General features: G+C 31.9%; 3 protein-coding genes across 6 annotated transcripts; all 3 read right to left on the reverse strand.

Moving 5' to 3' along the window:
- Nucleotides 1–304: 304 nt before the first annotated feature.
- On the reverse strand, nucleotides 305–2,598 carry LOC135138324 (uncharacterized). Of its 2 annotated transcripts, none has more exons than XR_010282027.1 (4): nucleotides 1,369–2,598; nucleotides 1,091–1,316; nucleotides 684–1,012; nucleotides 305–632 (listed from the first exon to the last, which is right to left on the reverse strand). XR_010282027.1 is itself a non-coding variant. In XM_064068275.1 (4 exons), exons 2-4 carry the CDS (start codon nucleotides 1,190–1,192, stop codon nucleotides 612–614), a joined length of 480 nt encoding a protein of 159 aa, XP_063924345.1. In that variant the 5' UTR covers nucleotides 1,193–1,316; nucleotides 1,369–2,598; the 3' UTR covers nucleotides 305–611. The 2 variants fall into 2 exon arrangements, 1 of the variants encoding a protein (XP_063924345.1); XM_064068275.1 differs by having other exon boundaries at nucleotides 684–1,040.
- Nucleotides 2,599–5,845: 3,247 nt separating this feature from the next.
- Nucleotides 5,846–11,640, reverse strand: LOC135138796 (uncharacterized). 3 transcript variants are annotated; one of them, XM_064068816.1, is made up of 5 exons: nucleotides 11,549–11,640; nucleotides 10,048–10,230; nucleotides 9,859–9,966; nucleotides 9,215–9,704; nucleotides 5,846–9,157 (listed from the first exon to the last, which is right to left on the reverse strand). In XM_064068816.1, exons 2-5 carry the CDS (start codon nucleotides 10,210–10,212, stop codon nucleotides 5,928–5,930), a joined length of 3,993 nt encoding a protein of 1,330 aa, XP_063924886.1. In that variant the 5' UTR covers nucleotides 10,213–10,230; nucleotides 11,549–11,640; the 3' UTR covers nucleotides 5,846–5,927. The 3 variants fall into 3 exon arrangements, with proteins under 3 accessions (XP_063924886.1, XP_063924885.1, XP_063924887.1); XM_064068815.1 differs by having other exon boundaries at nucleotides 5,846–9,704; XM_064068817.1 differs by lacking the exon at nucleotides 9,859–9,966 and having other exon boundaries at nucleotides 5,846–9,704.
- A 1,808-nt stretch (nucleotides 11,641–13,448) lies between these two features.
- LOC135138125 (uncharacterized) lies at nucleotides 13,449–26,366 on the reverse strand. Its single transcript, XM_064068000.1, has 4 exons — nucleotides 26,198–26,366; nucleotides 17,793–17,963; nucleotides 17,615–17,713; nucleotides 13,449–17,493 (listed from the first exon to the last, which is right to left on the reverse strand). The coding sequence occupies exons 2-4, from the start codon at nucleotides 17,949–17,951 to the stop codon at nucleotides 13,699–13,701; spliced, it is 4,053 nt and encodes a 1,350-aa protein (XP_063924070.1). The 5' UTR covers nucleotides 17,952–17,963; nucleotides 26,198–26,366; the 3' UTR covers nucleotides 13,449–13,698.

The following is a 26,366-nucleotide window of genomic DNA, read 5'->3' on the forward strand; positions in this document are numbered from 1 at the left end:
ACATGTTCGCAGGCGACGACTTATCAATAATTGTTATCGTCAATTCCACTTAGAAGTTATAATATTTTATGTGAAAATGGAACACTTAAATGAAAATAATTGCCGAAATGTATTTGCCGAATTTTATACAGATCGTATGCATTTAAAAAAGCCCTTCACATTTAATCACTTTTTTCAAACACTAACATCTTATACTGTTTCTATGGTTTATAAGAACTCGTATCTTAACTTTGATTTAAAATAACTTTGTTCTCTTAAAGTACGCTGTCAATGGCAACGTATCTTCTAGCTTCTTAAAATACGATTTCGCATATTTCAAGTTTTTTATTTCGAATCTTTACAATAATTATCACCAAAGTTAAAAGTACAATTATTAAAATAAACATTTTGAGCGGTGTTCTTGCTAGTACTAGACCTAGAATTGGAACTGCCACACGCTTCACTGTAACATAGGTTCGTGGGCTTGTCCATAACGATTTCATTGTCAACTAATTCATTCGGTGCCAGCTTTTCATCTCCAAAAACTGTTTGAGCAATTTTCACTCTTTCTCCACAAGATTCTTGTATGCAAGATTTTGCCACCTTGGTCGATTCCCACCCGCCATGCCTCTTCAACGAAGTAATGTCTCCGCCTGCATTGAATATAAAGTTACTTTGAAGAATAAAGGTAATCATTACAATACCTGCGTTAACCAGGAGAGTTGCCGAACTGCGACGAAAAGAATGACCTGTGTATTTAGCTGGATTTTCCAGTTTGAGGAAAGTTGCAATTTTTCTGGGAATTTTTCCAAAGGTGTTATAATAGTGTAAAAAAACCTCAATGGTGAATTTGTGGCTCGTAAAGCAACATAACGTCGATACAAATCAATGGTATTAACACCAAAGCCTTCATTAACTACACTAAATCTTCTTTCTTTGTGGGTTTTACTGTCAGGTATAACAATATTCAGAACATTACCACAATCTTGTATATCGTCAAATCTCATAGCACACAATTCGGCCTTTCTGCAAGCTGCGGCAATTCCAAAGATTAAAGCAACCTACACGATTTCATATGTATAAAAAATACTTCTTATTAAGTAATTCTTACCTTCTCGAATAAATATTCTCCGTCATCAGCTTCTTGCAAGAAAGTTTTGATTTCTTCTCGTGTCAGAACGTTGGATTTTTTGCCACGATACCTAACCAACATTTATTTTTTTTATATACGAAATAACAGCACCAAATTTTTCAATATCTATGTTTTCTTTTGCCTTTAGAGTGGCCTTTAACATTGAATATTCTGGCCATAAAGAACAAGGTGACAACTTTTGCGACTGTAATTGTTAAATAATTTAGTTTTATGAATTTTACTAAATATGTACTCACTCTCATGTCCAAAAAAGCCAAGATAACATCTTCGGTTACTTCCTTGATGCGGTTTTTATTTTTCCAGTCTTGGAACGAAACATATACTTTCTCGTATGCATTTTTTGACTTTAAGGGTAACAAATTGCTTCGCAATTCTTTTCCCTTTTTCGCAATTTCATCCAGAAAGTTTTCGCACATTTTGACGATGAAAATTGTTTTTTTCAAAATTTGTTTACTTGTCATAGTTACAATACACAACAATCTTACTATGATACTATGAAGCTTCACAAATGATAGAAGAGGAGAGAAGCCTTAATCAGTCAGAACCACGGTAGTAACTATGTATTGAAACATTATAACAAATAATTTAGTCACATAATAGTGTAAATAGTGTGTACTATTTTTAACATCCATACTCACTAGCCACGGTAAACTTGGACAGAAATTTAAAATCAGCAAAAGTATGTTACCAAGGGAGAATAAAATGATATGTATTTGCAAAGCGAAAATCAATTCCCAAATATTCAGAAAAACAAAAATTGGAACAAAAGCAAAAATTTAAAAAAAATTCTGAATCATTACGCAGCCAACGTTATTATTATTATTATTATTATTATTATTAATTTTGCGTTCGGGCAGAGGCCTAGCCCGCGCTTTGATGCATATGTTACAGCTAATATACGAAATACGTTATTATGCATAATAACTAGATATTTTAGGAATTATGCGTAATAACTAAACTTGTCAGTTATTATGCATAATAACTGGAAATATTAGGAATTATGCGTAATAACTGAATTTTTCAGTTATTATGCACAATAACGAAAACGTTTAGGTAATATTGATAATAACTAAGAGAGGAACAGGAATTATGCATAATACCTGAAACACTAGTCATTAAGCATATTGCCTAATAGGCCAGGGCCGATATTTTGAGAACAAAAAAAAATAGAACAGGATCATACCCATTGGAAAAGGAAGAAAATATAACAAAAATAAAAGGAAAAATAATTTACGGGCGATCTCCGGTCGGGAAATGGAAGAGGGTGAGCTTTTGGGGGTAGAAAACGGTTTATCACGATTTCCGGCAAAACTACAAGTCCTATCGAAAAAAGTTAAATAGCAAAGTTCTAGGTAATAAAAGGATCTACAACTTTTGTATTTAGACTTTTTTTACATAACCTCAAAATTTATGCGAAAAATGCAAATAACCGAGTTTTTGATTTTTTATTTTTATCTCTCACGGAAAAGTTTTTTTTTCACGAAATTTGGTGAAAACTTACCTAGTTATGTCCCAAACTCACTGTAATTTTTTTGATTCAAAATATTTATTTTTCCCCCTTATTTTGATTTAATATCGAAAAACCACCCTAATTTTCAATCGAAAATTCTCACGTCAAAATGTTTGCTTTTTTAAAAAATCGGCGTGCTTTTTGTTCGTTGAAATCTCTACTTTCTGATGGTCTAAAAAAAAGTATACATTACTATGGCAAATTTTCACAGGAAATCCAAAAAAACGAAAAACTCGAATTCGAATTTTTTTTAATCATGTAAAATTTTGAGTTATTTATTAAAATTTACACTATAATTACTCAAAAAAGGTAAGATTCCATGTTACACTGATAAACTCAAAAATTTAAAATCCATGAAACAAACGCCTTCTGTTGGTGGGAGATTTGTCAATATGAATGATGATTTAATTCTTGCCAATTGATTTCAGAAATCTTAATTGATTCAGTGTTATATTGTCATTTTTACATTTATAAATATATTTGATTAATTGTAATACATTTTTTGCGATATATTCTTCGTTTCCATGTTTTTTATAACAAATATTGGCCAAATTTGACAAAATTTTATCGTCTAACTAGCAGACCCAGCAAATGTTGTTTTGCCATATAAATTATTTCTAGTGAATAATTTAGTAGTTAAATAAAAAATTAAATCAAAATAAATAAATAAATTATAATTAAATTAAAGTATAAATTATACATAAGAATTTATCGTACGAGAATGATTATATTCAACAGCCATCTTGAACCCTATTGCGTATCTGTGGATGAAAGAAAAGATACTAATATCGTTACTACAAAATGATGGTTGGTGGTAGAAGGGTGAAAATTTAGGGTTATATGTATTTTTTGAAGCCAAATCTTAAAAAAATAAAAATAACAAATTTTGTCCGAAAAATAACAAAAAAAAATTTTGGGTGGGCCACCCTTATCACCTAGGGTTATAAAAATAGTTTGCGACCTATTCTCAAACCTACCGAATATAGACAGAAAATTTCATAAAAATCAGTCAAACCGTTTCGGAAGAGTTTGGTTACACACACTGTAACACGAGAATTTTATATATTAGAAGACAATGAATTTACGATGTCTTTCTTTCCTTTTCCGGCAAACCCAGACATTGTATCGCAACTAGAAAAACAATACAGAAATGCAACGATATTTTTGAAAGATTCATATTTGAAACTATTGGACGTGAAAAATAGATCTTTTACATTTCCAGAACTTGGTTTGAGAAAATAAATGTCATAATTATTTGAATTCAATTGATTCAAAAGGACCAAAATATCTTGACCCACAACTATGACAATTTTATTAGTATCTCTGGCAGTTTCTATCGAGATTTTAATTATGTCTGTAGATTCCAAAAGTTTTTTTTAAATAAGTCAATTCGTCACGATTCTCTTCAAGTAACTCAGCCTGCACGTGTATTTTTATAGACGATGTGTTCATTCTTCTGATGGGCTAAAATTTTCCGTAGGCCATTCAGGTATGTAAGTTATCTTAAAATAGCACTAAATAGGCACCTATGGATATAATTTAAAAATTATCCTACAACTTTAACAAAATATTGTAGATGTCTTATAAAGTATTAAGTGTATTAACTTATTTGGTTGTTAATTATAGTACTCCTAGTATATTTCGATTTGCAATTTTTTTATTTATCAATGTAACATGGAATATTACATTTTTCGAGTAATTAACGTGTACATTTTAATAAATAGCTCCAAATTTTACATAATAATTAAAACACAAATTTTTGAATTCAAGTTTTTTCGTTTTTTTGCATTTCCTGTGAAAATTTGCCATAGTAATGTATAATTTTTTTACACCTTCAGAAAGTAGAGATTTCAGCGAACAAAAAGCACACCGATTTTTTAAAAAAGCAAATATTTTGACGTGAGAATTTTCGATTGAAAATTAGGGTGGTTTTTCGATATTAAATCAAAATAAGGGGGAAAAATAAATATTTTGAATCAAAAAAATTACAGTGAGTTTGGGACATAAATAGGTAAGTTTTCACCAAATTTCGTTAAAAAAAAATTTTTTGTGGGAGACAAAAATAAAAACCAAAAACTCGGTTATTTGCATTTTTCGCATAAATTTTGAGGTTATGTAAGGAAAGTGTAAATACAAAAGTTGTAAATCTTTTCATTACCTACAACTTTGCCATTTAACTTTTTGCGACAGGACTTAGTTTTGCCGGAAATCGTGATAAACCGTTTTCTACCCTTAAAAGCTCACCCTCTTGCCCTTTCGGACCTCAGATCGCCCGTAAATAATGTTTTCCTTTATTTTTGTTATATTTTCTTCCTTTTCCAATGGGTATCATCCTGTTCTAATTTTTTTTTCACTTATTACCATTTTCAAAGGCTTCGGCACTGGTCTATAATATGTCCAGCTGATTTCAAAAAAACGGGACAAGATGAGCAATTCAGGTTTTCATAAATCAATGAAAAGCAAAGGGAATATGACGTTTATATAACTGTAATTTGTCGCTTTTTTTTTAAATCAACTGTACATGTGATATGTAGGGGAAAGCGAGGCAGGGTGGGTAGCTTTTTGGAAAATATTATGCATAATTCCTGTTCCTTTATTAGTTATTATCAATATTACCTAAACGTTTCCGTTATTATGCATAATAAATGAAAATTTCAGTTATTACGCATAATTCTTAATGTTTCCGGTTATTATGCATAATAACTGATAAGTTTAGTTATTACGCATAATTCCTAAAATGTCTAGTTATTATGCATAATAACGGATTTCGGATATTACCTGTAACACATATAATGACTTATAAATATTCAGTTTATCCCGAAGGACAAAAATGTTCCGAACGTCCCACAACTACGACCAATTGAACGCTTTTGGAGAAATCTAAAGAGGAATTTGTGTGAAAAATGTAGGGTAGGAACCCTTCACACATATAGAATTAAGCGTTGTGTATGGCTGAAAATTTGGCAGACAAAAATATTGGCTTTCAGAAATTTAATGCGCCGTGTTAAAACAAAAATTTGCTAAGCAAGTAGATATGGTGCAGATCGTATTCTATAAAGTTGTTTTATAAATGTTAACAGTTGCATTTTTAATTCGTCATTCAATAATAAAGTTATGCTAAGTTTAAATACATAGTCACTGTCACTGGTATAAAATAACTAACAAACACATAAAAATTTTAGATAATAAGACAGGAAAACGAATATTAATTATAGGGTTTATCACGACAATCAAGTTTCATACTTTTATTTTACAGGAGACAGCAACTTAAAATTTACCGTTGTTCTAGACGGCACCATTTTGCACCAACGCATTTATAACATCAACATCGTTATTTTTTCTAGCAATTTGCAGAGGCGTCATTCCGTTTTGATCTGTAGCGTTTACGTCAGCACCTTTCTTAATCAAAAATTCTACGATATCTCGGTGGTCCCCTTTAATTTCTGTTGTTATACCTGGCGGCAAAAAAGAATTACGTTCGCAAGCAAGATGTAGTGCAGTCGTTCCCTTGTCGTTTTTTGCATTTACATCTGCATCAAATTCGTTCAATAGCTGGTCCAAATGTTCTTTGTCGCAGTTTTTTAATTCTGATATCCAGTGCCATACCGTGTAACCGTTGCTACATTTGGCTCCATGTTGTACTAATACGTCGATCATATCGTATCTGCACTTTTCACAAGCGATGTCTAAAATGGTCTTATTTCTAAATGTTTCAGGATTAAAACCGCTACGACTTAGAGGTCTGTTTATGTTTAAGCTACGTTGTACCAAAATTTTGACAACAGCAATATTTCCTTCTCTTGGTGGCAAAATAGTCTCAAAAAGTGATCCAGAAACTGCTATTTCTAACAAAGAATGATCCAAAATTTGACAATCTACTAACTCAGGATTTTCTGAAATAACTGAGTGGAATAATTTAGGGAAGCCTTCTTGGGCACAGTAGAAAAGCAGAGTATCCATTTCATAACTATCATAAAGCTTTGTCTTAATATCTTCGAAATTTGCACATCCGATTTCTAAAAATCTTTCAATTGGATACAAACATTCTGCTTTTAGGGAATATTCTATTAAGTCAAGATTAAACAAGCCGTCTTTGTTGTCGGTATTGGGGCATTCTGTTACCATTCTGTCGGTCATTTTTGGGTAGCAACTACGATTTCTGCTTAACAAAATCATTGCCATCCTAGAACTAGGATTTACATTTCCATAAGTACACAAGAGATGCAATGCAGTCCGTCCACCTTGGTCTTTGCTGTTTTTTTCGTTTATATGTTTTTCAAACATATCCATGTTTTTATAAATAATAGACAAGTGTAACGGGTTGTTTTCAGCCAACATCACATTGAACATCAGTCGCAACATTTTATATTTTCTAGAAAATATTACTGTTTCCAATAATTTCGTTTTCGATTTATTCTTTTTTAACCAAACACAGGCAAAATATTCTGCATATGTCTGATGGACCAATATAGCCTGACCGCTTTCGTTGATTTTCTTGATTATTCCAAATTTGTCGCCTTTATTTTTTATTTCGTCGACAAATTCTTGCGTTTCTTCTAATTCCACGTTCAATTTCTCGAAGTCTTTTCTGCCTAAACACTGCTTTAAAGCAGGAATTTCGTAAGGGTACAAAAGGGGTTTAAGATATCCGAGCTGGTGTTTTTGGCTCTTATCAACAATTTTACAAATTGCAGAGTTTAATTTTCCTTCAAAAAAAATCTTGTACATTTGTGTCAACACAAATATGTTCTTTTCTTCCAGGTTTTTGTAAACGTCTTCATTGTTGAGGAAGATTTCTGTTAGTATGTACAACAGGAGCGGAATTCCTAATAATTCCTGACTGTTGCTCAAGTCTGTGTTGGTGGAAACTGCACTCAAGATTATTTCTATTTCTTTGCCTTTGTACTTTCTTTTTAGTTTTTTTCGTATGTAATCTTTTTGTTCGTTTTTGTTCAGTTCGTTTATCTCCACTGGTACTGTGTGTAGAATCTTTGTCACCTCATCTCGTAAATTTTCCCTAGATGAGAGCCATATTTTGCTATCTTTTGATTTTTCAAGTACAAAACCAAGAATGTATTTCACGTACTGACGATCAACTTCGTCTAATCCATCAAGAAAGAAATAGACTTTTTTGTTTGTGTGTAAACACCGCTTAATTTGTTTGGTACTAGATTTCTGTATTGCATCGTCTATTCCCAAAAAGCTCTCCTCCATTTCTTCGACGCTTGGTTTCTGTGCTACAAACGAATTGTAATTTATCAAATCAACATAAATCCCCCAATGGTCTTCAGGACAATTGTTGTACAAAACTTGCATTAGGGTTGATTTACCCATTCCCGGTGAAGCAAAAATTACGTTCAGTGAATTGACAAATTTGAGTAAAATATCTTGTTCCATTACGGTCTTAGGTTCAGTTGCAGACCAATCTAGGGATTGTTTGTTGTTCTGTAAAAGTAAGATCCAAACTTCTTCATCAAAAACTTGAAAGAGATACACGCGACATCCATAATTTTTTGTACAAACTTGTTTAAATTCGTCAAGACTGCATTGTTTTTCCGTCGACAACAGAAGAACGTTTCCACTTTTGTTGGAGTTGTTATTTAGATACTCAGACAATTCAACGGTATCAAAGTTTCTAGCTGTTGAAACTCTGTTTCTGGTAGTTAAGTCACTATTGATAATCACGACGATTTGGTTTCGTTGTTTTTCCAAAAAACTCAAAATCGTTTCGGTTTTAACAAAAATTGAAGAAACGCTTCGTGGGATGTGAAAATCGGGCAACTTCTCTTGATGATTTCCGATCAGATATGTTTCTTGGGACATCTTCAACAGTTCACCAACTCCAATATGCGTCGCTATGTCTGGATTAATCTTAATAAGCTTTTCCAAGCTGATGGGTTTTCTTCCTTGCAAAGAAACTTGAAAAGTTTCCAAAATCTTACGAAAAGGTGTTTCGTCGTTAGATTTTTCTATGAGGTCTGCCAAATTTTGAAAACTGTCCAATTCTTCAAAAAAGTCACTTGTAACATCCCCCACTAAAACTATTTGCTTCATTTCAGAAGATTTGTTCATGAGTTCTAGAACGCGCTTAATCTTCGCTTGGTTAGAATCATCTATTTTTACGACGAGAGGAACTTTACCAAGATACCATAAAACCTTGTCTTCGGCAATTGAGTTTAACGCAAACTTTTTTCTAACTTCACTAGATCGTTCGTGTGTATCAATTTGCCAAATATTGTCGACCATATTGTCGTCGGCTATTGTCACCCGAAATTTCATTATAGCTTCCTTCATATACACAGTTTTGTTATTTTGCTTAGCGGCACTCAGAGATTTCATGTGTGGTGTTAAAGCCAGTTCCGTTAATTTTGCAATAACGTCATTTTTGTATAGAACAAAATTTTGTGACCACCATGCACCCATAAAGTGGTCGAAGGTTCCATAGATATCATGGTGTACCAAATCTCGTAGCATATCTCCAATTTTTTTTTCAGTACTCTCAAGGTTTCTTTGGCCTGCGAGTAAATAAAATGTATGATTCATATCTTCTGCCTTAATTTGAAATATATTACGCTGCTCCATGTTCTCGGTATTCACTAACCATTCTTCGTATTTTTCTAGTTTCTCAGACTTTCTAACACTAATATTTTCTGGTAATTCCATATAATCTCCGATATTTGTGCAACAATTCGTGTAAATAATACACACGTCGTCTTTTGACAATTTGATGTCTGACTCCATAGATGCGAAATATTTTTTAACGTGGAAATCACCCTTTCCTTTTTCTGTGTAAAGTTGTTGTTGTCCGATGCGTGTCGGCGTTTCTTTATGCTTCAATTGAAAAAGAAAATTTATTGTTTTTCTATTTTTGAAAGTAACTTTGAGTCCGATGTCGTCGAAAAGGCCGTTTGCTTTGTTATTTGTAGTCATTTCGAAGTTCTCAACGATTTTGTTTTCTATTAGTTTTAAAGCGAAGAATGCACACATGATTTTTTCATATTCTCTTCCTTGATCTATGGTTCCACGATTTTTTCTATAACCAGGAAAGTAGGGCACTTCAGGCTGAAAATACAAAATACTGTAATCATTCGAATGACGCTTTTCTAATTTTGGTTTAGTTCTACAGAACCACTTTATTTAACACTGTAATAAAAATTTCAAAGACATACGTATAGCGATTGAAATAATTTTTAAGTTTGTAGAAATATATACATACTTTTTTTTCCGTAATAATGTTCGAAGATGTTGGTTGTGGTAACGTTAATGATTCTAACTGTTTTGCAACATCTGTTATTTGAGTTTCGAGGGACCCGCTGTCTGGAATCTGTAATTTCCAAAGTAGGAGAAATTTGAAAAACGAGTTCAAGACTAAGAAAGATGTGAAATTAAATAAATACTTCCATACCTGGTTTAACAGAGGAGCGTCATTTTCAAGTTTTGAAGCGGCATCTAAATCCGATTTTATTTTTTTACGCAGTGTCTTTTGCTTAATTTTTTCCTGGATTGTTTTCAATTGTTCTTCCAGTTGTCGCATTTCTTCTTCACTTTGACCACCTGAGTCTGGGTCCATGGTAACGCACAGTTAAAGCTATAGTAACAAGATAGATATTTATTACCAAGTTGTTTATGTTATCTGATTTGTTATTTGCTTTGAAATGTGATCTTGCTTAGACAGTTTTGGGTTTGCTTACAGAGAATCTCATGAAAAAATTAATATACTGTTAAATCACTAAACATGCGGTCCTCGATATCTCATTAATTTACGAAAAATATTGTCTAGTATTTTATGTTTCAAAGTGAATATTTGGAAAATCATGCCCCGAGACCATAAATATCTATGTTTTTGGAATCAACATGTCGAAGTCTATATCCCAGAATTATTTTAGCAATGTTTTGGCAATTTTTCCAGAATAGTTTGGATTTTAAAAAAAATCTCATTTCAAACCCAATTTTTAAAAAATTTTGCCTCGAGACAATAAACACGATATATTTTTGGAATTAGCACGTCGAAATCTTCAAACTAAATTTTTTGCCAATTTTTTAGCAACTTTTTCAAAAGCAAAATCTTTATGAAAATTTCGGTCCATTTTCTAGCATTTTAGAAACGTAACTAAAGACATTTCCTTATAGATTTCGCCCTCCGGAAGTTAGTTCGGCCTCCTTCAATAAATCTTGCCATTTTTCCAGAGCAGCTTATGAAATACTGCAATTTTTATGATTTCTAAAAAAAAAGTGAATTTCAAACGGAAAATTTCTACAATCTTGCCCCGGGGTCATGAACACGCCATATTTTTGGATTCAGCACGTGGAAATTTATATCTCAGCATTTAAATGGAGCACTCTGTATAGTTGAATATAACTTTAATGGATGTTACGCTTAGTGGCTCACCTTGTAGATAATACGACTGTCAGTTGCTGACGATCCATCTAAGTCAATGTTACACTGTTGAAATTTTGCTTGATATTTGCCCTGCTTTGACAGGGTTTTTACTCACAAAAAATTATAAAATAGTCTCAGAATCCATGAAACGATTTTCTTGCGATGTTTGCAAGATACTAACAATGATTTAATGATTATAAATCAACGGTAATAGTTTATATATTTATTTAGTCCATCTAGAGAGTTAATGACGTCATCACGGAAATTATCAAAAAATGTCCATGGCGACGTAATGTTGTTTGCTTTTTTATTACCAAGAGAATTCTGGTTATCTTGATCCAATACTTGCAAATTTATAGGTATTATGTGTGGTGCAAATAAAAATGCAGTAAATAATACTTATTAACAATTTCGATGAGGAAAAATATTTGTAAGATTTGAATTTAAATAGTTAAATTTATTTCACCTAACTATTTTCTAAATATGCACTTATTAATATCTCAATGTATTATTCAATTTAACTTACCCCAAGATCCACGGAATTGTATAAAATCAAGCGACAAAGCTACTTATAAACCACGTGGAACAACTTTAACCGACGAGAATGGCTGTTAAATTGACATGGCGTATATAGGTACATAAATTTGAATCAACAAGGGTTAGTTCCATCGATAAGATAAGATATATTAAATAAAATTATTCATCTAAATATTGCTAACAATAATCATATATATTTTAATTTTTGTATAATATGATAATCTATTTCGATTACTAAAAACTGACTAATCGAGGGAGCAAAAAAATATATATATAATGAAAGTTTTCGTTATTAAGTTTTTAATTTTACAATGTTACAATTTTTCCATTTTGTTTCGAAAAGTTGAAAAATCGAAAAATTGAAAAATCAAAAAATTGTACAATTTTTCTTGGTTCAGTGTGAAGAACAAAGAAACGTTATAAAATGAGAACATTGAAAAATCGAAAAATTTGAAAAAATAAAGAAAATAAAAAACCGAAACGAATAATTGCAAATCGAAAATTTGAAAACTCGTGAAATTGCAAATCGAAAAATTGCAAAATCTAAAAGTTGGAAAATTGAAAAAATGAAAACTCCAAGATTGCATGTCGTGAACTCGTGAAACTGAAAAAACAAAAAAAACCGAAAAATTGAAAAATCGCAAATAGAAAAACTGAAGAAATGAAAAAATGAAAAATCGTAAAATTGAAAAAGTGCAATACACTACCAGCCAAAAAAATCGGACACTTGAATTTTTTGTAATAACTTGCATGTAAAGGTTGGTTTGTACGCGTTCATTTATATTTACATTTACATTTAATATTTCATTAATAGAACACATTATTTTATTCTGCAACATAATTAAAAAATAAAAAGTAAATTCACATTACATATTTAAAATAAAAACCGGTAAAACTGCACATCAAAAATTGAAGAAACGCAAAATTGAAAAATCCAAAGTTGAAAAAACCAAAAATGAAAAATCCTGAAAGTTGAAAAATCGAAAAATTCATAACCGAAAAATTGGAAAATCCAAAACTTGAAAAACTTCATATTGAAAAAAATAGCAATTATAAATCAGAACACTGAAAAACCGAAGAATTGAAAGAATAAATAAACTAAAGGACCGAAAAAATAATCGAAAAAGTGAAGCAATTAAAAATTAAAAAATCGAAAAATTCTAAAAATAAATATTGAAAATCCCTGAAATTACAAATCGAAAAATTTCAAAATCTAAAAATTGAAATATGCAAAAGTTTTGAAAAATCGAAAAATAAAATAATTTAAAATGAAAACACTAATAGTTGCATTTCGTAAATTTCAAAAGTAAAAAATTATAAAATTAATAGAAACTTTGTAAAAGCGAAAAACTGTAAAAAATCAAGAAAATAAAAAATCAAAAACGATAAATTACAAATCGAAAATTTGAATAAATGAAAAAGTTATAAAATCCAATACTGAAAAATGGAAAAAGTGAAATTTTTAAAAATATATTATTGTTACTACATAATTTAAAATGAAAAGAAACGAAAAATCGAAAAATCATGAAACTTAAAATCTAAAGTTGAAAAAACAGAAAACTAAAAATTTTAAAAGCTGAAAAATCGAGAAATTGAAAGCCGAAAAATTTCAAATCTTAAAATTGAAAAATACACAAATTAAAAAATTTCACATTAAAAAAGAGGGCAGTTCTGTCGATATAACCTTCGACCATTTTTTTTTAATTTTGAACAATTTCATATTCGAATGCACACTGATAAATGTAATTTTGGCAAAAAATGTATTATTGAGTTTTCATTCCTTGTTTTAGATTTTTAGGAGGCACTTACTAATTGACCCTACTATAATACAGGCGGTGGTCCTTGCTAAATAGTTGATGACATAATCGCAAAATGTTATTGTAGAAAAGTCACTTATAATTTATGTATTACATTAAAGCTGCTTTTTACAATTTTGATATAAATATATTAAGACAAATCAAGTACATTCGAAAAATTTCTGCTAAAACTAGTGTTTACAAAATTTAAATTACCAGTATAAAACATCCAACAAACACATGTAAAAATTATAGATAATAAGAGAGTAACACTAATACTAATTGTAGGATTTATACGAAGATCAAATTTTATCCTTTTTCTAAGAAAGTGGATTTGCATGTTTCAGATCATCAGGATAACAATTATCGAGGCACCATTTTGCAATAACATGTTTATAACTTCAATATCACCATTTTTACCAGCAATGCTTAGAGGCGTCATTCCGTCGCAATTTATAGCGTTTACGTCAGCACCTTTTTTAATCAAAAATTCTACGATATCTCGGTGGTCCCCTTTAATTTCTGTTGTTATACCTGGCGGCAAGAAAGAATTACGTTCGCAAGCAAGATGTAGTGCAGTCGTTCCCTTGTCGTTTTTTGCATTCACATCTGCATCAAATTCTTTCAACAGCTGGTCCAAATGTTTTTTGTCGCAGTTTTTTAATTCTGATATCCAGTGCCATACCGTGTAACCGTCGCTACATTTGGCTCCATGTTGTACTAATACGTCGATCATATCGTATCTGCACTTTTCACAAGCGATGTCTAAGATGGTCTTATCTCTAAATGTTTCAGGACTGCAACCGCTACGACGTAGAGGACTGTTTATGTTTACGCCACGTTGTAGCAAGATTTTGACAACAGCAATATTTCCTTCTCTTCGTGGCCAAATATTCTCAATATGTGTTCCCCAAACTGCTATTTCTAACAAAGAATGACACGAAATTTGACAATCTACTAACTCAGGATTTTCTGAAATAACTGAGTGGAATAATTTAGGGAAGCCTTCTTGTGCACAGTAGCACAGCAGACTAATCTTTTCATAACTATCATAAAGCTTTGTCTTAATATCTTCGAAATTTGCACATCCGATTTCTAAAAATCTTTCAATTGGATACAAACATTCTGCTTTTAGGGAATATTCTATTAAGTCAAGATTAAACAATCCGTCTTTGTTGTCGGTATTGGGGCATTCTGTTACCATTCTGTCGGTCATTTTTGGGTAGCAAGTACGATTTCTACTTAACAAAATCGTTTCTGTCCTAGAACTAGGATTTACCTTTCCATAAGTACACAAGAGATGCAATGCAGTCCGTCCACCTTGGTCTTTGCTGTTTTTTTCGTTTATATGTTTTTCAAACATATCCATGTTTTTATAAATAACAGACAAGTGTAACGGGTTGTTTTCAGCCAACATAACATTGAACATCAGTCGCAACATTTCATATTTTTTAGAAAATATTACTGTTCCCAATAATGTCGTTTTCGATTTATTCTTTTTTAACCAAACACAGGCAAAATATTCTGCATATGTCTGATGGGCAAATATAGCCTTACCGCTTTCGTTGATTTTCTTGATTATTCCAAATTTGTCGCCTTTATTTTTTATTTCGTCGACAAATTCTTGCGTTTCTTCTAATTCCACGTTCAATTTCTCGAAATCTTTTCTGCCTAAACACTGCTTTAAAGCAGGAATTTCGTAAGGGTACAAAAGGGGTTTAAGATATCCGAGCTGGTGTCTTTGGCTCTTATCAACAATTTTACAAATTGCAGAGTTTAATTTTCCCTCAAAAAAAATCTTGTACATGTGTGTCAACACAAATATGTTCTTTTCTTCCAGGTTTTTGTAAACATCGTCATTGTTGAGGAAGATTTCTGTTAGTATGTACAATTGGAGAGGAATTCCTAATAATTCCTGACTGTTGCTCAAGTCTGTGTTGGTGGAAACTGCACTCAAGATTATTTCTATTTCTTTGCCTTTGTACTTTCTTTTTAGTTTTTTTCGTATGTAATCTTTTTGTTCGTTTTTGTTCAGTTCGTTTATCTCCACTGGTACTGTGTGTAGAATCTTTGTCACCTCATCTCGTAAATTTTCCCTACATGAGAGCCATATTTTGCTATCTTTTGATTTTTCAAGTACAAAACCAAGAATGTATTTCACGTACTGACGATCAACTTCGTCTAATCCATCAAGAAAGAAATAGACTTTTTTGCTTGTGTGTAAACACCGCTTAATTTGTTTGGTACTAAATTTCTGTATTGCATCGTCTATTCCCAAAAAGCGCTCCTCCATTTCTTCGACGCTTGGTTTCTGTGCTAAAAACGAATTGTAATTTATCAAATCAACACGAATCCCCCAATGGTCTTCAGGACAATTGTTGTACAAAACTTGTATTAGGGTTGATTTACCCATTCCCGGTGGAGCAAAAATTACGTTCGGTGAATTGACAAATTTGAGTAAAATATCTTGTTCCATTAAGGTCTTAGGTTCAGTTGCAGACCAATCTAGGGATTGTTTGTTGTTCTGTAAAAGTAAGATGCAAACTTCTTCATCAAAAACTTGAAAGAGATACACGCGACATCCATAATTTTTTGTACAAACTTGATTAAATTCGTCAAGACTGCATTGTTTTTCCGTCGACAACAGAAGAACGTTTTCACTTCTGTTGTAGTTGTTATTTAGATACTCGGACAATTCAACGGTGTCAAAGTTTCTAGTTGTTGAAACCCAGTTTCTGGTAGTTAAGTCACTATTGATAATCACGACGATTTGGTTTCGTTGTTTTTCAAAAACACTCAAAATCGTTTCGGTTTTAACAAAAACTGAAGAAACGCTTCGTGGGATGTGAAAATCGGGCAACTTCTCTTGATGATTTCCGATCAGATATGTTTCTTGTGACATCTTCAACAGTTCACCAACTCCAATATGCGTCGCTATGTCTGGATTAATCTTAATAAGCTTTTCCAAGCTCATGGGTTTTCTTCCTTGCAAAGAAACTTGAAAAGTTTCCAAAATCTTACGAAAATGTGTTTCGTCGTTAGATTTTTCTATGAGGTCTGCCAAATTTTGAAAACTGTCCAATTCTTCAAAAAAGTCACTTGTAACATCCCCCACTAAAACTATTTGCTTCATTTCAGAAGATTTGTTCATAAGTTCCAGAACGCGCTTAATCTTCGCTTGGTTAATATCATCTACTTTTACGACGAGAGGAACTTTACCAAGATACCATAAAACTTTGTCTTCAGCAATTGAGTTTAACGCAAACTTTTTTCTAACTTCACCAGATCGTTCGTGTGTATCAATTTGCCAAATATTGCTGACCATATCGTCGTCGACTATTGTCACCCGAAATTCCATTATAGCTTCCTCCATATACACAGTTTTGCTATTTTGTTTACTAGCACTCAAAGATTTCATGTGTGGTGTTAAAGCCAGTTCCGTTAATTTTGCAATAACGTCATTTTTGTATAAAACAAAATTTTGTGACCACCATTCACCCATAAAGTGGACGAAGCGATCATAAATATCGACATCATGGTCTACCAAATCTTGTAGCATTTGTTTAGTTTTCTTTTTAGTACTCGCAAGGTTACTTTGGCCTCCGAGTAAGTAAAATGTATGATTCTTGTCTTTTCTCATGATTCGAAAAATACTACACTCTTGCGCGCTTTCGGTGTTCAGAAACAATTCTTCGTGTTCTAGATGCTTACACTTTTCAATCTTAAAGTTTTTAGCCGAGTGTGTAGAATTTTCAATAATTACGGGACAGTTCGTATAAAGAATACACACGTCGTCGTGTGAAAACTTGTCTGACGCCATAATAGATTTGAAATATTTTTCAACGGAGAAATTCTTGTCTACTCCGAAAAGCTCCCTTTGTGTAATATGTTTCGGTTTCTCTTTGTGTTTCAGTTGAAAAAGAAAATTCACTGTTTTTTTATTTTTAAATTTAACTTTGAGACCGATGTCGTCGAACAGGCCGTTTGCTTTGTCATTTGTAGTCATTCCGAAGTCGACAATTTCGTTGTTTTTTATCAGTTTTAAAGCGAGGTGTGCAGACATCATTTTTTCATATTCCTTTCCTTGATCTGTTGTTCCACCAAGTTTTTCATATGTTGCAAACCGAGGTGTTTCATGCTGAAATCACAACATACTATATAATATATAGGTATTTCGTTTGGCGTTCTGCTAGTTTTATTCTAGATTTTAAATTTTAGTTACTAATATTGACATTAAAAATTGCAGTTGAAATACGTACTTTTTTTTCTTTAACATTGTCTGAAGATGTTGTTGGCGACGGCAACTGGTTTGCAATGTTTGCCATTTGTTGACTTTCTGAGTCTGTACTGCCTGGAATCTGTAATTTCCAAAATATGAGCGATTGAGCGATTTCAAAAACAACTACACAATTAAGAAAAATATAAAAATTTTCTTACTTGATTTAATAAAGGAAGGTTGTTGTTAAATCTTGCAGTCGCTTCTAAATCGGTTTTTATTTTTTTCCCTAGTCCTTTTTGTTCTAACTTTCTTTTCACTTGTCCATTCTGTTGCACATGTTCTTCATTTTCATTGTCTGAGTCTGTGTCCATGGTCATGCACGCTTGAAGCTGTAACATAATCGATTGTACCCTAATTATTAAGCTACAGTGGAGCAAAATGTTCTGAATATTATTATTATTATTATTAATATTATTTTTATTTTATTAATATTAAATATAGACGGGCGCAACAACTACATTGTCACATTTTATAGGAAATGGGGTGACTCGTTCGTAATATTTAGACTGTACTTCCCTCGCCTCTGAAGTACAGTACGACAAATTCCGCTTCTTTAAAATTATAATATTTAATTTCGAACACCCGGTCTACGGGTTACCAGACGGAGACGCCCATTCATGAGCCATTCTAGATTTTTTTTTTGCGAAAACTGGGATACTTACCATTAAAAATCAATGCGGATTCATAACCCACAACTGTATGTTATTTTACAGATTTTACATCAGTTTTGTTAAATTTCGGTTAGGGTTTAGTCGTTTACGCTCGGGAAGTAAAAAAATAAGTTGACTGCTGTGTGTCAGAAACAGAACACTCTGTATAGCAGAGAGCTGTTAGAGCCAAAAATTATCATTTATTAACTCCGTTGCCAAGTTGCCGTTCAAATTTGCGGTATTTAAAGGGCCCTATCTCAATTGCCATGATTTTTTTTTATTCGTCGTGAGCCAAAGGGGCGGAACTTAACTGCAAAATCCTTATTATGTACTCTACGAGAAATTAAAAACATGGTTTGAGTATCGTGTCGTTCAAAGAATACTACGTATATTAAGTAAAAAATAAAGCCAAAGATTAGACTTCATCCATACGCGCCCCGATCTCAGCTCTCGATTGTCATGAATTTTTCATTCGTTGCCAGATCGAGGGGCGGGGCTTAATTGCAAGATCCATATGTGTCTACAAGAATTTAACTTTCTAAACATGTTTTAAGATTCTTGTTCTGAAAAGACGACTACGTACATAAAGAAAAAAGGCAAAATATAAGCCCCGCCCACCCGCCTTATTTCAATTGTGATGTTTTTTTCTAATCGTCGATTAGCAAAACAGCGGAATTTAATTGCAAAATCCTTATTATTTCTGTACAAGAAATTACCATGTAAGACATGTTTTTATCGTGTTATCAAAGAATACTATATATATTAAGAAAAAATTAAAGCCAAAAATTAAGCCCCACCCACACCTGCCCTAATCTAAATAGTAATGAAGTTTTCATTCGTTGGCCGATCTAGGGGCGGAGCCTAAATGCCAAATCCATATTTCCTTACAAAAATTTACCATTTTAAACGCGTTAAGTTTCTAAGAATAAAACAATCATCACAATTGAGAGAGGGTGGGTGGGCGGAGATATTATTTTGCCTTGTTTTCTTAATATACATAGTATTCTTTGAACAACACGATACTCAAAAACATGTTATTAATTCTTGTAAAGAAATAAGTATTTTGCAATTAAACTTCGCCGCCTTGGTTCGCAGCGAAAAAAAAATCATCACAATTGAGATCGGGTGGGTGGGCGGGCCTACATTTTGTCTTTTTGTTTTAATGTGTGTAGACTTCTTTTCACAATATGAAACTTATAACATCTTTAAAATGGAAAATTAGTATAAAGAATTATCGATTTGGAATAAGGCTCCGCCCCATAATTGCAAAATCCATATTTTCTTGCAAAAATGTACCATTTTAACAATGTTTTAAGTTTCTTGTTGTGAAATGATGATTATGTATTTTAAGAAAAAAAAGGCAAAATATAAGCCCCAATTGTGACGATTTTTTTATTGGTCGCGAGCCAAGGGGGCGGAGCTTAACCGCAAAATCCTTATTTCTCTGCGAGAAACTAAAAACATGTTTCTGAGTATCGTGTTGTTCAAAGAATACTATATATATATTAATAAAAATCTAAAGCCAAAAATTAGGCCCCGTCCATATCCACCCCGGTCTCAATTCTCAATTGTGTTGAATTTTTTATTCGTTGTCAGATCGAGGGGCGGGGCTTAATTGCAAGATCCATATTTGTCTACAAGAATTTACCATTGTAAACATGTTTTAAGGTTCTTGTTCTGAAAAGACGGCTACGTATGTAAAGAAAAAAGGCAAAATATAAGCCCTGCCCACAAGCACTATCTCAATTGTGATGATTTTTTGAGCCAAAGGAGCTACAAGAAATTACCATATAAGACATATTTCTGATTATCGTGTTATTCAAAACATACACTAAGTGACATGTAAATTAGAACACCCAGTAATAATAAGAATATTTTAATAATTTTTTGTATACATGTGTATTAGTGTCAGATAAGTAAACGATTAGTTTTTCTGTCATATCCATAGTAGTACTTGTTATGATAAGACTGATTTTGGCAAATGACATACCCTTTAACAGCGATAATTACGATAATCTCCGAAACTACCGGAAAAATGATTAAAAAAACAGTTTTTTGCTCTTCGAACGCTTCGAAAATTAACCAAAGGAATTTTTTATCAATTTAGATTTGTAGAAATTATTTTCGGTTCCATTTCTTCGAAAATTCATTATCAAACCAAATTTTTCGAAAATTTTAGTCCGGGGGCATTCACACTTTTGTTTTTCAAATAAACTGTCGAGATTTATATCCCCCAATTTTTTTTGAGTATTTTACACAATTGGAAATTACTCAAACACATTTTCTTGTAGATTTCAACTGGTTTTTGTAAATTACTGCTTCCCTACCCAGAGCCAGGAGGAGCCCGTCTTGAGGAAAGTCGCCGCCCAGGAGGAACGACCGTGCCGGACGTATTATTACTTTTCTTATTTGTTTTTGCTTTGTAATTATTTAAGTTGTTTAGCCGTAAGTTTTATTATTTTAGACCGTGTAGCTGGTGGCAGGGAATAAACCCTATTTATTGTTATAAAATATCTTTGCCGTTTTATTTTATTTATTCTCGTGCTTTCGCGGGCGCTCACCACTTGAATTCCGTGTCTCCGGCTTTAGAGCACCCCGGCGCTCCTGACCGAAGCTTGGCACCTAAGTACACCGCCACCACACGTTATCGGCGAGATTCCGGACCGTCACCGTCCGTCCCCTCCGAAATTTCGTCGCAACTGATAAAATGAAAAATGACAATTTTCAAAGTTTCATTTCAAATCGAATTTTTCGAAAAATTTGGTTCAGGACCATCAACACGTTATGTTTTTGAATCACTTCGAATTTTCACTTCGATAACCGTAATAACCACGTATATCAAAAGTTATTAAAATATGCTTATTATTACTGGGTGTTCTGATTTTCATGTCACTGAGCATACTATGTATGTATATTAAGAAAAAATTAAAGCCAAGGATTAAGCCCCACCCATACCTGCCCTGATCTAAAGAGTAATGAATTTTTCATTCGTTGACAGAGGTAGGGGCGGAGCCTAATTACAGATATAACATAATAAGTATTTTGCAGTTAAAAAAGTCATCACAATTGAGATAGGGTGGGTGGGCGGGCCAACTTTTTGTGTTTTTGTTTTGATATGTGTAGATTTCTTTTCACCATAAGAAACTTCTAACATGTTTAAAATGGAAAATTTGTATAAAGAATTATCGAGTTTGCAATTAGGCTAGGCCCCATAATTGCAAAATCCATATTTCTTTGCAAAAATTTTAACCATGTTTTAAGTTTCTTGTTGTGAAAAGACATCTATGTGTATTAAGAAAAAAAGGCGAAATATAAGCCCCACCCTATCTCACTTCTGATGATTCTTTTTATTCGTCGTAAGTCGAGGGGCGGAGTTTAATTGTAAATCCTTATTTTTCTACGAGAAATTACCATGCGAATTATGTCTTAGGTAATCGTGTTATACAAAGAAAACTAAATGTATTAATTAAAAAAGAAAACTAAAAGAAAAGCTCCACCTATCCGTCTCGATCTCAGTCGTGATGAATTTTTCATTCGTTGTCAGATCGGGGGCGGAGCGTAATTGCAAAATTGATATTTCACTTTACAAATTTACCATTTTAAACATGTTTTAAGTTTTTTATTGCGAAAAGATGACTACACATATTAAGAAAAGAAGACAAAATGTAGCCCCGCCCACCCGCCCTTTCGCAATTGTGATTATTTTTTTTTATTCGCCGTGAACCAAGAGGGCGGAGCTTAAGTGCTAAATATGTATTTCGTTAGAAGGAATTAAAAACAAATTTTTGAGTATCGTTTTGTTCAAAGAATACTATTTATATTAAGAAAAACAGAAAAAATATAAACCCCCCCCACCCACCCCATCTCAATTGTGATGATTTGTTGTATTATTAGAAACTTAAAACACGTTTAAAATGGTAAATTTTTTAGGGAAACATAGATTTTGCAATTAGACTCCGCCCCTAGGTCTGGGAACGAATCAAAACTTCATTATTACATATTTAGATCAGGGCAGGTATGGGTGGGACTTAATCTTTGGCTCTAATTTTTTCTTAATATACATAGTATTCTTTGAACACGATACTCAAAAACACGTTATTAATTTTCCGTATAGAAATAAGGATTTTGCAGTTAAACGCCGCCCTCTTGGCTCACGACGAATAAAGAAAATCATCACAATTGAGATAGGGCGGGTGGGTGGGGCTTAATTATTAGCTTCCTTTTTTTAATATATACCTATTTTCAACAACACGATATTTAAAACATAATTCTAAGTTCAAATTTACCATTTGATATTTTAAGTATTTTGTTATTTTAAAGAAAACAAAACTCTTAAAGACCTAAAAATCGTTAAGATCGGAAAAATGTTTTTTTGTTCAATTTTTATCAATCTTGAAAGCACTGAAGGCCTTGAACACCCTAAATAACAAAATAAATCTTGGAGATTTCCAGAGATTCCAAAAATACCAAAGATTTAAACTCTCGAGATATATAAATTTTAGAAAATCAGAAAAAATTTAGAAAGAGCGGGAAAAATGTGGTGGACCTAGAAATTTTGAAAATATTGGAAACGGTTGAATTTCAAAATTCTGACATAACTGGAGCCTGATAACTTTAGAAATTTTGGAAAAATGTGGAAATTCAGGCCATTTTGTGTACTTTGGAAAATCTGAAAAATTGGGCTAATCTTGAAAATCTGAACATTCTAGAAATTTTGAAAATTTTGCAAATTACGAGGATTTCCAAAAATTAAAAGAAAATAAAAAATATTAAATCTCAAAATTTCAAAATTTCAAAAGTTTACAAAATCTTAAGCTTTTAGATATTCTAAAAATCTTAAAATTTCCATACACTAGAACCTTCCATCCCATATAGAATATTAATATCAAATTACATCACTAATGAAAATGGAAAATATGAGAAATTTAACATAAATCCCTGAGGTACGCCATCTACTTATTTAACGTTTGGTAAACTTTAATTGAAGTTCCAGAAACAAAATTTTAGGATATTTTTCAGATCTCGACTGCGCCTCGGACAATATTTTTTCTTTGGGTGACTCATGACAATATGAAATATAGCGAATCTAAAATAAATTCTTGAGATTCGCTATTTATTTAACATTTTAGCAAAGACCTCGGAAAAATAATTTCTATCCTATGTGAAATAATAATAATAATAATCAAGCTTTAGGAATTTTAACATCTTTACAATTTTAAAAATCTCTGATATCTGTGGAGTCCCTCTAGAACTTGTAGAATTTCTGGAATGTTAGAAACCTTTACAATGTTTGAAATTTTGGAACTTTTGATTACGTAGAATCTTTAGAGTCTTAGAACTTTTACAGCCTTTAGAATCTTTACAATATTTACAGTTTTACAGTCCTTAAAGTACCAATAGTTTTCAGAGTGCTCAGAGTTCTTACGATTTTTCGGATCTTTTGAATCTTCTGCAAGCTCTGGAATTAGTGGAATCCCTCTAGAATTTGTAGAATTTTTGGGGTGCATATTTGAAATCTTTAGGATTTTTAGAAATTTTGGAATTTTTGATTACTTGCAATCCTTAGTCTTTATACTGTTTACGTTTTCACAGTCCTCAGAGTGCTTACGTTTTTAGGATTTTTCGAGTCTTTCGAATCTTTAGAAATCTTGGAACTTTTAATTACCTAGAATCCTTAGTCTTTAGAATCTTTACAGTCTTTTCAGTCTTTATATTTTTTTGAAAATTTTAGATCATTAGGATTTCTAAAACGTTAACAATTTCTACCTCCGGGATTTTTAAGATTTTTAAGATTTTTTTAATTTTTCTTGAATTTAGAAGTGTAATATCCCTAAATTTTTTAATTTATGGGGTTTTTAAGGTCTTTAGAATATCTGTAGTTATTAGAATCTTTGAAATTTTTTAACGTTTTGAAACCCTTTAATCTTTCGAAATTTTCCAATCTTTATTATCTTTAGAATTTTTAGTACCTAGAAAACCGTTAGAATTTTTAAAACTTTACGGAACTTTAGAAATTTTAGTATTTTTACACTTAAGAGTCTTTAGAATTTTTACAGTTTTTGCAGCCCCCATAGTACTCAGAGTTCTCAGACTCCTCAAAGTTGTTAGAATATTTCGAATCTTTGGAAATTTTAGACATTTTAGAATCATCAGGAGTTCAGAAATCTCTAGAATTTCTACAGTCTCTGGAATCTTTTGACCCTTTTCAGTGTTTACAGATTCTACAGTTCCAAATGTGCTTAAAGTTCTTAGTATTTTTCTAGTCTTTCGAATTTTTGAAAATTTTTGACATTTTAAGATCACCAGGATTTCTAGAATCTTTAAAATTTCTAGAATCTTCAGATCTTTAGGATGTCTAGAATTTCTGGAATCTGTAGTATCTTCAGGATCTTTAACAATCTTAATCTTTCTTGTATGTATGTTTAGAATCTTTTTTTAATTATAGGGTCTTCAAAATCTTTAGAATATCTGGAAATTTTAGAATCTTTGGTATGTTTGAACGCTTTGAAACCTGGCGAATCTCTCGAAATTTCTAGTATCCCTACGGTCTAGAAATTGGGTTGGCTAGAGTATCTCTAGAATTTTTAAGAATTTTCTGATCTTTGGCGATTTTATCACCTTTACAATTTTAATAATCGCTAGACACTTTGAAACGTTTAGAATTTTTAGAATCTTTAGAACCTCTACACCCTTTAGAGTTCTCATGGTCTTTAATGTCTTCAGAACGTTTAGAATCTTTGGAATTTTTGGACATTTCAGGATCACCTAGAGTTTTCAGGCATCTTTAGAATTTCTACAGTCTCTGGAGTGTGTGGAATCCCTGAAGAATTTGTAGAAATTTCGCAATATTTAAAATTTTTGGAATTTTTAGAAATTTTAGAACTTTTGCTTTTTTAAAATTCCAAGAGTCTTTACAGTCTTTACAGTTTCTACATTCCTCAGAGTGCCTATGTTCTTAAAATTTTTTGAGTCCTTCGAATCTTTGGAAATTTTGGGCATTTTAGAATCCCAAGAATCTTTAGAATTTCTACAAATATTTTTAGGATTCGCCTTTTTTAAACAATACAAATTTTATTAGTAATTTAGCTTCTCAAGGAGAGTAACGATTAATTTTTATTAACACCTGAACGTGCTCGCTGCGCTCGCGTTTATGTCGTCCTTTTTTAAAATAATGCAGTTTCATAAGAACGTTTACAAATGACCTTCAGTGCTATCAAATTGAAGAGTTTATCCCTTTTAACTGGTAGACAACTGGAAGAAAAATTATCAAACGTTTCTTCAGTGAATTTCGACTAAAATTTGGCACACAACTTTTGAACATTAAAAAAAAAATGAGTTTAATTGCAAAACAAGCTAAAAATTAAGCCCCACCCATATCCAGCCCAAGCTCCATTCAAGTTGGAAGTACTGCACACTATCGCAGTTTGATTGGTTGAAAACCACACGTCAACGCCAACGTCAACGGCGAACAGCAACGTCAGCGACAAGTGAAAAAGTACAAAATTTATAAAAACTAATTTTACTAATTTTAGTCTTCAGATTCATGAAACGATTTTTTGGGATGTTTGCAAAATATATACTAACATTGATTTAATGATTACGAATCAACGATAACAGTTTATATATTTATTTACTCTCTAGAGAGTTAATGACGTCATCAGGGAAAAGTATCAAACAATTGTTTGATCATTAGCAATGTGATAAAGATTATTTTATTACCAAGAAATTTCTGTTATCTTGATCCAGTACTTACAAATTTATAGGTATTGTGTGTGGAACAATTAAAGTTATAAAAAATAAAAATGCAGTAAATAATACTTAATAACAATTTGGATGAGGAAAAATATTTGTAAGAGTTGAATTTAAATGGTTAAATTTCTTAATTTATTAATTTATTATTCAGTTTAACTTACCCCAAGATCCACGTAATTGTATAAAATCAGGATACAAAACTATATACCATGTGGAACAACTTTAACCGACGAGAATGGGTGTTAAATTAACATGGCGTATATATTTGAATCAACATGGGTTAGTTCCATTGATAAGATAAGATATAGTAAATAAAATATAAAAACACAT

Source organism: Zophobas morio, unplaced genomic scaffold (assembly GCF_036711695.1).
Source record: "Zophobas morio isolate AGI-343-1 ecotype UQ-CSIRO unplaced genomic scaffold, CSIRO_AGI_Zmor_V1 ptg000030l, whole genome shotgun sequence".
Lineage (NCBI taxonomy): Eukaryota > Metazoa > Arthropoda > Insecta > Coleoptera > Tenebrionidae > Zophobas > Zophobas morio.